This window comes from Colias croceus, chromosome 13, assembly GCF_905220415.1.
Source record: "Colias croceus chromosome 13, ilColCroc2.1".
In the NCBI taxonomy this organism is placed as follows: Eukaryota; Metazoa; Arthropoda; class Insecta; order Lepidoptera; family Pieridae; genus Colias; species Colias croceus.
Window position 1 is genome coordinate 10,343,367 of NC_059549.1, and position 12,515 is coordinate 10,355,881.

General features: G+C 36.1%; 1 protein-coding gene and 1 non-coding gene across 2 annotated transcripts in view; both read right to left on the reverse strand.

The window, feature by feature from the left end:
* Positions 1–12,515, reverse strand: part of LOC123696747 (vacuolar protein sorting-associated protein 13A-like) — a 43,254-nt gene that overhangs the window by 15,870 nt on the left and 14,869 nt on the right. The window contains exons 10-29 of the mRNA XM_045643112.1: positions 10,736–10,944; positions 10,155–10,299; positions 9,811–9,947; positions 9,202–9,471; positions 8,502–8,680; positions 7,959–8,188; positions 7,066–7,208; positions 6,199–6,333; positions 5,745–5,913; positions 5,238–5,384; positions 4,609–4,734; positions 4,295–4,361; positions 4,007–4,164; positions 3,561–3,768; positions 3,269–3,380; positions 2,961–3,179; positions 2,254–2,447; positions 1,874–2,002; positions 1,264–1,626; positions 607–878 (exon numbers count right to left, since the gene is read on the reverse strand). Coding sequence (XP_045499068.1) covers positions 607–878; positions 1,264–1,626; positions 1,874–2,002; positions 2,254–2,447; positions 2,961–3,179; positions 3,269–3,380; positions 3,561–3,768; positions 4,007–4,164; positions 4,295–4,361; positions 4,609–4,734; positions 5,238–5,384; positions 5,745–5,913; positions 6,199–6,333; positions 7,066–7,208; positions 7,959–8,188; positions 8,502–8,680; positions 9,202–9,471; positions 9,811–9,947; positions 10,155–10,299; positions 10,736–10,944 — 3,612 coding nt within the window. The remainder of the gene's footprint in view (positions 1–606; positions 879–1,263; positions 1,627–1,873; positions 2,003–2,253; positions 2,448–2,960; positions 3,180–3,268; positions 3,381–3,560; positions 3,769–4,006; positions 4,165–4,294; positions 4,362–4,608; positions 4,735–5,237; positions 5,385–5,744; positions 5,914–6,198; positions 6,334–7,065; positions 7,209–7,958; positions 8,189–8,501; positions 8,681–9,201; positions 9,472–9,810; positions 9,948–10,154; positions 10,300–10,735; positions 10,945–12,515) is intronic.
* Trnal-uaa lies at positions 11,384–11,467 on the reverse strand. The gene has a single exon. It is a non-coding gene; the product is annotated as a tRNA-Leu (tRNA).

The following is a 12,515-nucleotide window of genomic DNA, read 5'->3' on the forward strand; positions in this document are numbered from 1 at the left end:
TTTAGAAATTAAATATTTTTTACGCAATATATGTATTATATTATTTTCCCGGCGTTTCGCACAATTTGCAGCGAACGTTAAAAATCTTTAATTTATAAAAGTATGTAGAAAATACTAAATTCTAAAATATATAAAATTCTCGTGTCATGGTGTTTGTCCGCGATGAATTCCTGAACAACTGACTGAATGGGTTTTAAATTTGATTTGCACTCCGTGTTCAGTTTGATCTAACTTGAATAGTCGCAAAATTTTCGCAAATTGGATAGTCACAAGTATCTGATAGCTGCAAACGATTTTTACTTACTTATAGCGATATCTGTTGACTGGATTGAGTAAGTATTCAATATGAAATGAAATGAAATATGTAAATTTATTTGTACATTTTATGTTTTACAATAAATGTACGACAGTGGGTCCCAAACTAAGTGAAATACTTGTGTCTTGGGACCCTGAGTTGCGAATAGATGGCGCTATTTTAAAAATACAATCATTTCAGAAAACTTATTAATTAATTAGAATCTTTAATAATAAGAACTATTATTCATAGTGAAATAAAAAATTTTACGCTTCTTCGTTAAACAATAAACGTTGTTAAGTTGGTCTCACCTTTACCAACAGCACTGGTATCCTCACAGTCTGTTCGATTTCAAACATAACTCGTATAATGGGCACGATCACATTCAAGGTCTCTGTCGGTTTTCCTGGTGAAAACTTCGGCTGGTATGTATCTTCATGATGGAACGGTAAGTATGGAGCCACCTTCTTTGGTGCCCAGAGATCCTCATCATGCTTCTCTGATTGAGGGTTGTAAGTAGAAAAGTTGAACATCTCTTTCTCGTCTGGTATTGCCAGTTCGGTTGTTACTTCTTCAATTATATCTGTAGGTATACATTAGTCTTGGATATTGCTATCATCAAAAAATATATTACTAACAAGACCAAAGAAGAATATCTATAACCACATGATAAATAAAAGAATACTTATTGAATGAGTGTCTTTTTTAAATATTAAAGCTATTTTTTTTTTGTGTGGTGTCTCTCAATGTTAGCCAGAAGGGCTTCTACATTTTAACGCGGACGCGGGGGTGAACTAAAGGTCCACCCTGGTAGCGACATGCACAAGGGCGTCCTCCCTTGACGGGGATCTCGAACCTCGGCTTGGGCTGTCGCTTGAGTGGAGGAGGCCAGAAGGGCCCTAATCGGACGGGAAAGCTATTTTAAAGACACCTTTTTAATGCAAAGATTATTCATAATAAGTATTTACCCATTACAGTATGTATCGTAGTCGCTGCAATGTGCATATCGATTTCCGACACCGACAATTTAACTTTGACCCCTTCTTCAATACTCTTGAAACTCTTGGAGAATTCCACATCACAAGGTTTCAACACTAATTGTGGTGGAAGATTCTTTAACTTGGACTGTAGTTTAGACATCACTTGAAGACCAGCAAGAGATATGACGAGAGTTTCAGTGTTGGAGTGGAAAGAGTAATCTACGAGGAGTTCCGTGCGCAAGAGCAAGGCATGACCCTCTGTTTTGTTGAGGTCTGTGAAGAACATAATCTCGGGCTGTCTGCATTGGATGGATATTGACAGGCTTGGCACTTCCTCTGATACTGATGTTGCTGTTGAAAATAAACGTTTGCGATTTTTATTCAATTCACAAAATTAAAAAAAAAACGTAATGATTGTGGAAATTTGTCAAAATTTTATTTCGTTACACATAATATCATACTTAAACAATACAACAAAAATAACTGGAATCAAATTATTATTTTATATTAATTCTTCGATCTGGCTCGAAGGACCAAAATAAAAATTAACGAGAAAAAGTTAAATTTACTTCTTATTATATTCCCTAAGTAAACGTACAGGTAGAAAAGTATCCACTAGTAGAATCACTCGAGCTGGGGAACCTTGCGGCGCGGTTGTTGTTAGTGCGGTGCGGTGCGTCGCCCACGTAGCCGTGGTTCACTACACCACCGTCCATTGTCTTGTCACCTGGACATAGCAGATTTTATTTTTATTGTATCAAAATACCAGAATTTTTACTTCCTGACTGGGAAGGGTGTCCGGTGAAATATACTTCGAACTGAAAGAGTTTACTGGGCACTCGATTCCAGTTGAAATTATGTAATAAAAGTAGGAAGGATTGTAGGATTTTTTGTCCCAATTTCCCTAAACAAATTAAAACCATACGTGAAAACACAATCTGCTTTATATGTTTGTGTGTGCTGTGTGTGTGAGCTCACCGGGCAGCGCGCTGAGCAGCGTGCGCGCGAGGTGTATGAGGAAGGGCGGCGCGAGGTTGAGGCGCGTGCGCTCGAGCCGCACGTCCGCGCTGGCGGCGCGAGCTGAGCGGCGCAGGGCCAGCTCGAGCAATGCGGGCCGCACTACTGCGATACCGCCTGCTGAACGCGACCCACCGCCTTGCGACTGGAATATCCTACGCACACAAACACACCTACAGATACTATCTGTGGTACATTCGTATCGGTACGAGATTTGACCCGTAACTGACGTCGCTGAACTACGTTACTACCGAGTACCGACCTACATTGAAATATTGATTGTCAAGTTATAATTTAACCCCCTTATAGTCACTAACACACAAAACGTTCCCCTCATGCCTCCTCCTTGACAGATTTGTTTGTAAATTCATCGATTTGAGTCGTGCATTTGATTGTGTTGATCACCAAGTACTTATTTAGCCGTTTGCTTAGAAAGTATTTAAAGATCGCAATAAATGAGCAGTAAGAATTGATTTGGATTTAAATAAATCTAATGTAGAAATAGTAAAATATTTACGCAAAAATAAATCATGTGGAGTGCCACAAGGAACTACCTTGGGGCATGTTATATTTTCAATAAATGCCTGTATTGTGTCAAATTGAACTCAAACAATAATAACATTTTTCTAAAATAGCCCCATTATTTTTTTATATACATTTAGACACACCTTCTTATAACAATAGTGGTATCAGGACGAATATCTTCAATAAGCAGACTCTGCAAGCTGGCCTTCATTTCCATACTGTTGTCGGAGAAATAATCAAACACTACTGTCATTTCGCCGGTAGTTAATTTTGCGAGTCCATGGTTCAAATCCCGGACAGGTGAGCTTAAAACTTCATCTAGATCTGAAAATAATTTCAATTCCACGCCTTCCAGAGTAAACCTGAAAAAATATGGTGTTAAGAAAATCCTGGAATTTTTAGATTTCTGATCACTGACTCTTAAAAAACTTGCTTGAAAGATTTTTTTTACCTTATAACAGATTCCTTTCTTATAGGTTCCCCTTGTGCAAAGAAGGCTTGTAGTTTCTTCACTTGCACATCAGATGGAGCTAACTCTACTGGAGAGCTTGGTACAATAGTACCTGCAAATTGATAAGCTTATCATTAACACAACTTTTTTTTTCACTTTATGTGTAACTCAAACTATCTTTGTCAAATTTTCAGTAACTATAAAAGTATCGCTATCATTAATGCGAATTTGAAATGGTGTTCATATAGATCCCACTCTTCCGACTTCTTTATTGCCCAAATTTATTACTCACCAATATAATTTCCCTCGCTCAAGTTATCAGTCCAAACCGCGAACAAAGTGGCCAAGTCCTTTTGGCCAATGTTTATATTAACAGTGTCCATCACGATATCTGCTTCGCAAAGCAATAAGTCTCTATATGCGGCTATAGTCGCCACTTGAGCGTATCCTATTGTACGTTTCAAATCACATCGAACAGATATCGATTCTAAAATGGGCTCCTGCAAATTAGAGTTCCAGTTCAAATGGTTAAGTACTTTTAAGAGTTAGGATTTTAAGTCATACGTTTACATATAATATATTTAGGCACTAAATGATGTTTTCTGAACTTTTTAAATAAAAGTCTTACGGGGATTGTGCTTTTCTTTACCAGTAAGACGACAACAGAGATATTTTAAACTTTATTAAATACAGCGAACTAATTTTGTCTTCTACATCAATTTCATCAAAATCATGTACCTGAACTTCAAGAGTACCAGCCAATGTCATCACAGCTCTCGATAGTGTAATATTATCAAGCTTAAACAACACATTATCAATAACGGGACTCTGTATGGGACTGTTCGCCTCCTGACTTATGTTCACCGTCTTGAAGAAGTTCTCTATCATCAGGTCACCTGCAAAAATGCATATTTTATCGCAAATGAACAAATTGATAATTATTATTTAAGATTTGTTTTAATTGTTTTGCAAGTAACATTTTACAGAGGTAACCATAGTCTAGTGATGCAGAAACTCGAAACTTACCTAAATTGAATACCAATAGATTTGGAGACGATGGCTTTTGAGGTAGAAGCAAGACCGGCGCATGAATCTGTAAAAAATATAATAACTATAAATATTAGAAATCGCAATACTTGTATTTGTTTTTCTTTCTAAATAACCGAATAGATTTAAAAAACAGCTATCATTAGAATTCTCTCAAGTGTAGAATTGCTGGTAAAATTGCATTTTAATGACCCACTCGAATATTTTTTTTTGGCATTTTTTACACGAATTTGATTCACTCGCAGTTCGCACACTGGAAAACAACCTTTTAGACCCAAATAACTAAATCTCACCTCTATAGCAAGACTGACTCTCAGCGCGGATGTTCGCAGCTCCGCAGCTTGTTCTTGCGCCGCTCTCTCAGCCGCTACTGCCGCTTCAGTCGCCGCTGAACTTGGAACTAGTAGTTCCAAGAATTGCTGAAAAAATCGCTTCGAATTTAAAATAGGTACCTATTCTTATTTTATTCAATTTTAAGTCGTACGTAAGCTTTCGCACTACTTTTTATTAGCTCTTTTAGCGCGAAACTCTTCGTTACCACACCGTTCTGTTATTGATAAGAGATAAAATGTTTTACATTAATATTCTGTGTATTTTCTTACTTATTTTTGTCTGTGTACTTCTAAACACTAGTTCAATTCGTAATGTAACATTTTTATAATATTTTTTTAACTAACTATGCTTACATATCTTTTATCCGTTTACTTCATGCTTAATAATATTATTTCTTTTCTAAAATATTTTAAGCTATTGCATAGCTTCTATCGCGGGCCTTGAGCGCGGGGACCGAATCCAGAAATTCCGTAACGAAAAACCTCACGCTCCCCACTCCGACGGGCGGAGGTGTGGCTTGAAGGCATAGCATGCAATAGCTTTACCGCGGCAGTCCCCGAGTGCCACACGTCTTTTTTTTTATCCTCACCTGCAGGTTATATAGCAGCGAGCAGAACAGCACGACGTGCAGGCGGCCCACGTGCACGCGCAGGTCGGCGCGCGGCCGCGCCCGCACCCCGCCCGCCGACCGCACGTACTTTAGTTCTAGCACTTTATCCTCGTCCGGCCAGATTAGCTGCAATATTAAAGTTAAATTCATGACGATGACCTTTATTTACTATATTGAAAAACCTCTGCTAAATTTATAGCCCACTAGCCGCTCCGCGCGGTTTCACCCCCGTGGCTCCTCTCCTGTTGGTCGTAGCGTGATGGTATGTAGCCTATAGCCTTCCTCGATAAATGAGCTATCTAACACCGAAAGAATTTTTCAAATCGGACCAGTAGTTCCCGAGATAAGCGCGTTCAAACAAACAAACAAACAAACTCTTCAGCTTTATAATATTAGTATAGATTAAATATATCCAAACATGTCAAAAGTTCCATGACATGTTGCATGTCATGCATAGCTTGTTTCTAGAACCTATACGTAACTTACCTTAGGATACAAAGTAGCATCAGAGAGATCGTCCAACTGAAGAGACCCCAGGAACAACCTGAACACCAGTCGATCATCAGCTCGAAATACACAGTCACTGTCTAGTGACCGCGCCCGCCACTCCACTGCGCCGTCTGCTTGCCAGGCTCGGATTGATACTGATGATATCCTGGTAAAAATGGAAGAAAATACGTTTTTTATCACACAAACTGATTAACAAATGAAGACGAAGAACATGAAAAAAAAAGGAAAGAGAAAAATGAAAGAATAACAATTAACATGGAAGTATGTATCAATAATAAATAGAGCTGAAAGAGCAAGTTACAAAATAACACAATATAAAATAACCAGAAGTCTTTTCAAAAAAATATCGTGGAACAGGAGATAAATTAACATTTCACTAGATATCTAGCCAATATATTTTATGTAGTTTTTGATTTGACATTAAACTAACCGCATAGAATAACTGAATTTCGTAGCTCCAGGAGGCACCGGTGTGTCAGCTTCTGGCTGCATCAGCAAATCCCACAATCTCTTTGTTCTGGGCAGCATCATACTTTTCATGTTAAGCGCATGGCGCTGTTGTACTCTGCAAAGTAACATACTTTATCAACCTAATTAGGTTTCCTAACAACATCATCACATTTCATTAGTAGGTTTATAGGGCAGGTTCTGTATGCTCGTTTCAATGCTAAAATACACGTAATATTAATGATTTGATTCAAAATATAACAACAAGAACTACTGTAAAGCCAAACATAAAGTTATCCATATATTTATTTAGAACTATTTACACAGTACACTGCAATTTGGTAATAAGCGTGAATTCGGTCTAGTGGAAAAAATCTTTCAGATGTCAAAGAAAAAAGTATAAGTAACATGTCTCTGATAAGGGGCAACATGGAAGCAAAATTCGGTCGGACAAATAATAATATGGATGTAAATAGGGACATGTTAAGGTGTGGATAAGTCGTTTAATTGGACACAAGAGCGTATTCTATTGGACACGAGCATGTAAGTTAGACACAAAGCTGTACAAGTCAATTGTACATTTTATATGAGATTATAAAGCTATATATCATGTAAATGTGTATGTAATTTAAAAGTCCTTTTAAACCATTGTTTTAAACACATTTTGTGATGCATTAGCAGGTGTAACGGGACATAGTCTAAGTCAGTGGACATAAGTGACCAATTGACAGTTTTTTAACACGCAGTAACAATCTAGTGATACATTAGAGGTGTAACAGTGTAAGTCAGTTGACGCAAGTCAATATTAATAACCGTAACAGTGTGTCAGTGGACAACGAATATTACTAACTTGGCCGCCAAGTAGGCGATGTACTTCACGAGCGTGTGCAGCGCGGGCGCGTGCGCGAGCAGCGCCACGTGGCCCGCGTCCGCCACCAGCGCCTGCTCCACCGCGTGGAAGTGCGAGCGGAACTCGGGGCAGTGCGCGCGGACCTGCACACGTGATAATATTCTTTATTCTTAACCGACTTCAAAAAAAGGAGGTTATCAATTCGGCCGGTATGTTTTTTTTTTATGTATGTACACCGATTACTCCGAGGTTTCTGAACCGATTTACGTGATTCTTTTTTTGTTCGATGCGGTATGGTGTCGAATTGGTCCCATAAAAATTTTATTCGGATAGGCCCAGTAGTTTTTATTTTATGAGGATTTTTGTCTGTATTTGTAAATGTTGCAAGAGCAAGTTTGAAGTCGGTTGTTTTTAACGCAGTTATCACTTGTTACAATATATTATTTAGATTTAGCGATACCTAACTAAAAGGTTAGTGAAAATTAACGCATCACCTCTTTACCACATCAATCCTAACGAAATTGTTTTGTTCTACGACTTTTTTTATTTACTGTTTCTCCATACTAAATTTATTTATTGCTACTGAACTCGCATTACTCTACGCTACACACCTTGCTTAGGCAAAAATATTGGCAGTATGCGGTGGCGGCGGTATGCAGTGCGGTTGTACTTCACAACGTACAGAGGAATAAATAACCGAGAGAGCAAATTTTTGTTTTGGTTGTCAATCAAAATTTGTAATAAAGTTGTTGGGATTGATGTAGTGCAGCTACCTGCAAGAGGTGAAGCGCTAATTTTTTAATTCTATCGCGTTCCAAGTTCGCTGTATCCATTCTTCTTCCCAATGTTGTAAACTGCTTGCAAATATTATATCAATAAATCTAATAACTAACCTTTCTATACAGCAAATTGAATAACTCCCCATCAGTGGTCAGCAATTCGAGATACTGTCCATTATTGCTGTGATGCTGTTTATCAGTGAGCAACGCTGAACCCACTGACAACTGTATCGCTGGACCGAACGCCATTAGAGCAAAATCGAGACATAACTTGGTGACACTTAACATGATGTAGGGTTTGTCTACTTGTTCGCTCGAACGGTTTAGGTTTATAACAATTTCACCTGCGAAAGGAAAAAAGAACACTTTTCTTAAATCATCATTGTGAAACTGCGTGTTCCCTGAAGGGTAGGAATCAAATTGCGTAAGTTCACGACCATGTTTACAATCATAGCTCTTTATCAACATGTTTTTTTCTATTACAAAGCTCTAACTTGATTTGATGTTAAAAATAATTTTATCGTACTGAAATTTATCAAATTTTTGAAGACCATGTATCACCGATCAAATGGAACAAACCCAGAATAAACAGCTGTTCTCAACTTCTTCAACTCAAATAATATTACACAATTTAACACATCTCTACAAAAATCTTACCAATAATAAACCGCAGCAACGTCCCGATATTATTACTGGGCGACACATTATCATCAAAGCCCGGGAGGTCCACGGACCTCGCGTACTCTTCAACATCCTCATCACTGAGGTCCGCGGGTGGGAGGGACTCTACTGTGGGGGAGTGGGTTGGACCTCCGTCTGCTTGGGTGTCGGGTACCCTGTAGAGAATTTGATAAAGCAAGCTCATTTAATTATTTCAAGTCTAGTTGACTTTGTTCTTAAGCAGAAAATGGTGATTTGTAACGTTAATACGTCGTAATCTAAAATATTTTGTTTTCCAGATTCATTTAGATGATACTAATTCTGTGCGTGTGTTTGTCACCGAGATCTATCTACGGCTGGAAATATTTTAGTGAAAATTTATTTGTCTTATATAAAACTTCATATTCTTAACCAAAATAGATAATTAAATTAAAAAATTAAAAATATTAACCAAAATAGATAATTAAATTAAAAAATTAAAAAAAATAGATAATTAAATTAAAAAAAAGGAATTGATAATGAAGGAAGTAATCGAATGAAAGGAAAACCTAATATGATAGAGCAAAATTAATTTATTTCCACAGAAAAAAGTCAGAAGTTATCGACAACATTCCTACAAAGTCTTGCGGTGATATTAAGTTTTGTAAAATAATCGAAACAGACATCAAAATTCGTATACCAAACAGTAAAAACCCACCTATTCCTGCTAAAATACGCGGCCACGATCTTCCTCCTCAACTTGACCAGATCTCCATACCCTGGATCTGCCAATATCCTGTCCCTTTGCAGGGTTTCCACCAGCTCAGGGTCCATGCAGTCTTCCGTATAGTCTCCGGAGTCCATGAATGATACTGGCACAGTATTGGGTACGGGAATGGGCAAGTTATCCAGGAAATCCAAAAGAAGACCTATGATACGGTCTGAGATGTTCAGTTTCAGGCTGGAGAGGGATATGTTTAGTTTGTATCTGGAATAGAAGGAATTAATTAATAATGAAAATATGAGTTAAAAGACGCGTTTTATTTATCAACCTATTATTTTAGCATCACGCAAAAAAATTATTTTCAATAAATTCGAAAGAATAATACAGATTTTCTACCGGCATGTCTCTTAATTATAATGCACTTAGAAAAACAACGCTTTCAGTATAATTTGCAAATAAGGCAAAAGCTACTTAATCAATTTAGTCGAATTTTGGCAGGAAAATATTATAGAGTATGATATAGCACATTAGTTTATCAAGCGAATATTATGCGAGTGAAGTTGGAGGCTTAAGCTAGTAATAAGTAATGGAATAATTTTATACCTGGGCAATAATTTATAATCCTTTCTGATACTCGTGGAGAATACCAGTTGACTCTTCACGCGAGGAACAAGGTGATGTTCAGAATCACCAAGTTTCCTGGACTCCCGCCATGGCTCGTTCCAATCGCAGAATAGAATCTAATACAAAATACACATTAATTAACAAACTACATTTAAACACCGAAATAAGATTACAAGAAATTCAGAATATGAAGTATATTTTTAGAATACCTATCGAAAAATTACATGTTTATACTTTTTGAATTAACTGAACAAACTAATCTCTTCTGTCTGAAGAAGAGAAGGGTAAGCCCTTTTAAATAAATAAATGTATGAATAAAATACCTGAAAAGAGCACTCCGCATGGAAGCGATCATACAGTTTCTCCTCCAACTCCATACATGTCGCGTCTTCTAACACCAAGTTAGAGGGTTGTAAGTCCGTTTTTATTATTATACGGTTCACGTCAATTACTATGAGTCTACCGGGCCTGGGAAATGGAGACAATTGTGTAGATTTTATTGTCTAATTGTATTTTTATGAGATTTATTAATATCAAAAAGGGTATAAATCAGTATTCAAAATCACTAGGCATAAAAATAAATCATTCAAAATTTTGTAGAGAGTAGAGACTTTAGTAAAGCACGCAGTTCGCAGGCAAAGATATCGCAAAATATACTTTAAATAATTACGCCGTACGAGTTGATATAAATAAAGGTGAGTACTAAATAAGTCGTAAAATCAAGTTACCGAACACATTAATTATTAAAAGCTCTACTTCATATTACAATATTATCCTCGTTGAATGAATAAATAAAAAAATGAAAATTTTATTTGTTTGGAATGTACCTACTTAGTACCTAGTTAGTAATAAAGATGAATTTTATGTTATAATGTCAATATTTATTTTATAATGTCACACTTACTTGTGCATACACCCATGTTCAGGCACCAGCACAGTCGGTCCCTTGAAGTCCACATTCAAGTTAAAAACCTTCTTTCTACTAACTGCATACGCCAGCACAGACTTGCTGATGTTCCCAGCCTGTTCTAAAGCTGAGGAAACTTCTTCTAGAAGCTCGCGGGAACTCATCGAGTGCGTTTGGAAAAAGTTTATTAATTCTGTTATGCCGTGCTGTAAGAGATAAAAAAATAATGTGATTTAGCTAAAATTTCTAGTTTCAAAATTATTATTTTTATAAGCTAAAGGGATTTGAAAATATTGCTCTGTTGGACGTGTCTATGCCTGCATAAGGATAATAAAACGTAATTTATTTTCAAATTAAAAATTATAAAGTTGTAAAGAATAACTTCTAAAGAAATGTGTGAAGAGACGAAGCCGGGACAAGAGGCTAGTTTATAAAAATATTTCATCTAAATACAAAAGTATGTTATCGAATTTATAATAGGTATTATGTATTGTTTCCGGAACAATGATTGTAAAAGTTTAATAAAAACTTAATAATTTAAAAAATGCAAAGAGATTGCTTTACAGTTTCATAGTAATGAAATAATCCAAAATTTATAAATAAACATAATAACAATTAATTATAAACAAAAAAAATAAAAAGCTTTGTCAGGTGTGGGGTTCGAACCCACGCTCCCTCTCGGGAACCAGAGCTTAAATCTGGCGCCTTAGACCACTCGGCCAACCTGACTTGACAGGGCATGTTGAAATTTTAGTACGTTAGCCGAGTATGAAATTTCGTAACAAATATCCAATCTTTAAACGTTAGGCGTTAATAAATAATTACTTTTTTTCATGATTAATGCAATTAAATAGTAATGACGAATCGAATTACCGAAACAAATGTAAATATTATAAGAAATTATTAAATAGCTGTTGCTAACAAAAATTAGATACAGACTTTATCGTGATATTTACAAAGTTTAATTAAAATGTATGTTTGTAATGTTAATAAGTAGCTTTGTATCCAAAACATATGAAAGTATTATTTATTATGTCCTATGTATACTAATTGTATTAAAAAATGGGTATCATTTAAGCTATCACCAATTTAATTAGTTTTGTGTTCTTTAAATAATAGGGTTTGTCCTCAAAATAGTAGATCTGTCACCAAAATGTAGTCACCAAACAATGCAAAATTAGTTCCACAATAAATCACCTAAAATCCTGACATATAAGGTCTAGTACCAAAAAAATGTTTTTGTATGTATTATAATTAGGTGTGTCCAAATAAGTATTTAAGCAAACTAATTTAAAGAGATCACCAATAAATCATATAATGTTACTAAAAGTTAAAATAATCAATATTTATTCTTAAAAATAATAACCACTGAATAATCACTAATCAGCTCTGGTTTAATAGCTGGCTAATGGTTAGCATAATTGTAGATAAAACACTTAATTAAAGTTAAAATAATCAATATTTATTGTTATAAAACAATAATCACTGAATAATCAGCGCTGGTTTGGATTTCGAAGGGCGCCCCCTTTTTCTTTTCTGGCCGATAAGCACATTTTTTGCTTCTGGTGGGGGGTTGGCCAGCGTATGGCTAATCTATACATATAATAAAATCGTAGGAAAGTCAAAACTGTACATTGAATATTTTTTTAAAAGAATACCTGGGCCGTGATCTATAATCGATATAGAAGCCAAAAACATAGTTTTTAGAATTTTTGTCTGTTTGTCTGTTTGTCTGTTTGTCTGTATGTTTGTCCGAGCTAATCTCGAAAAGTACTGC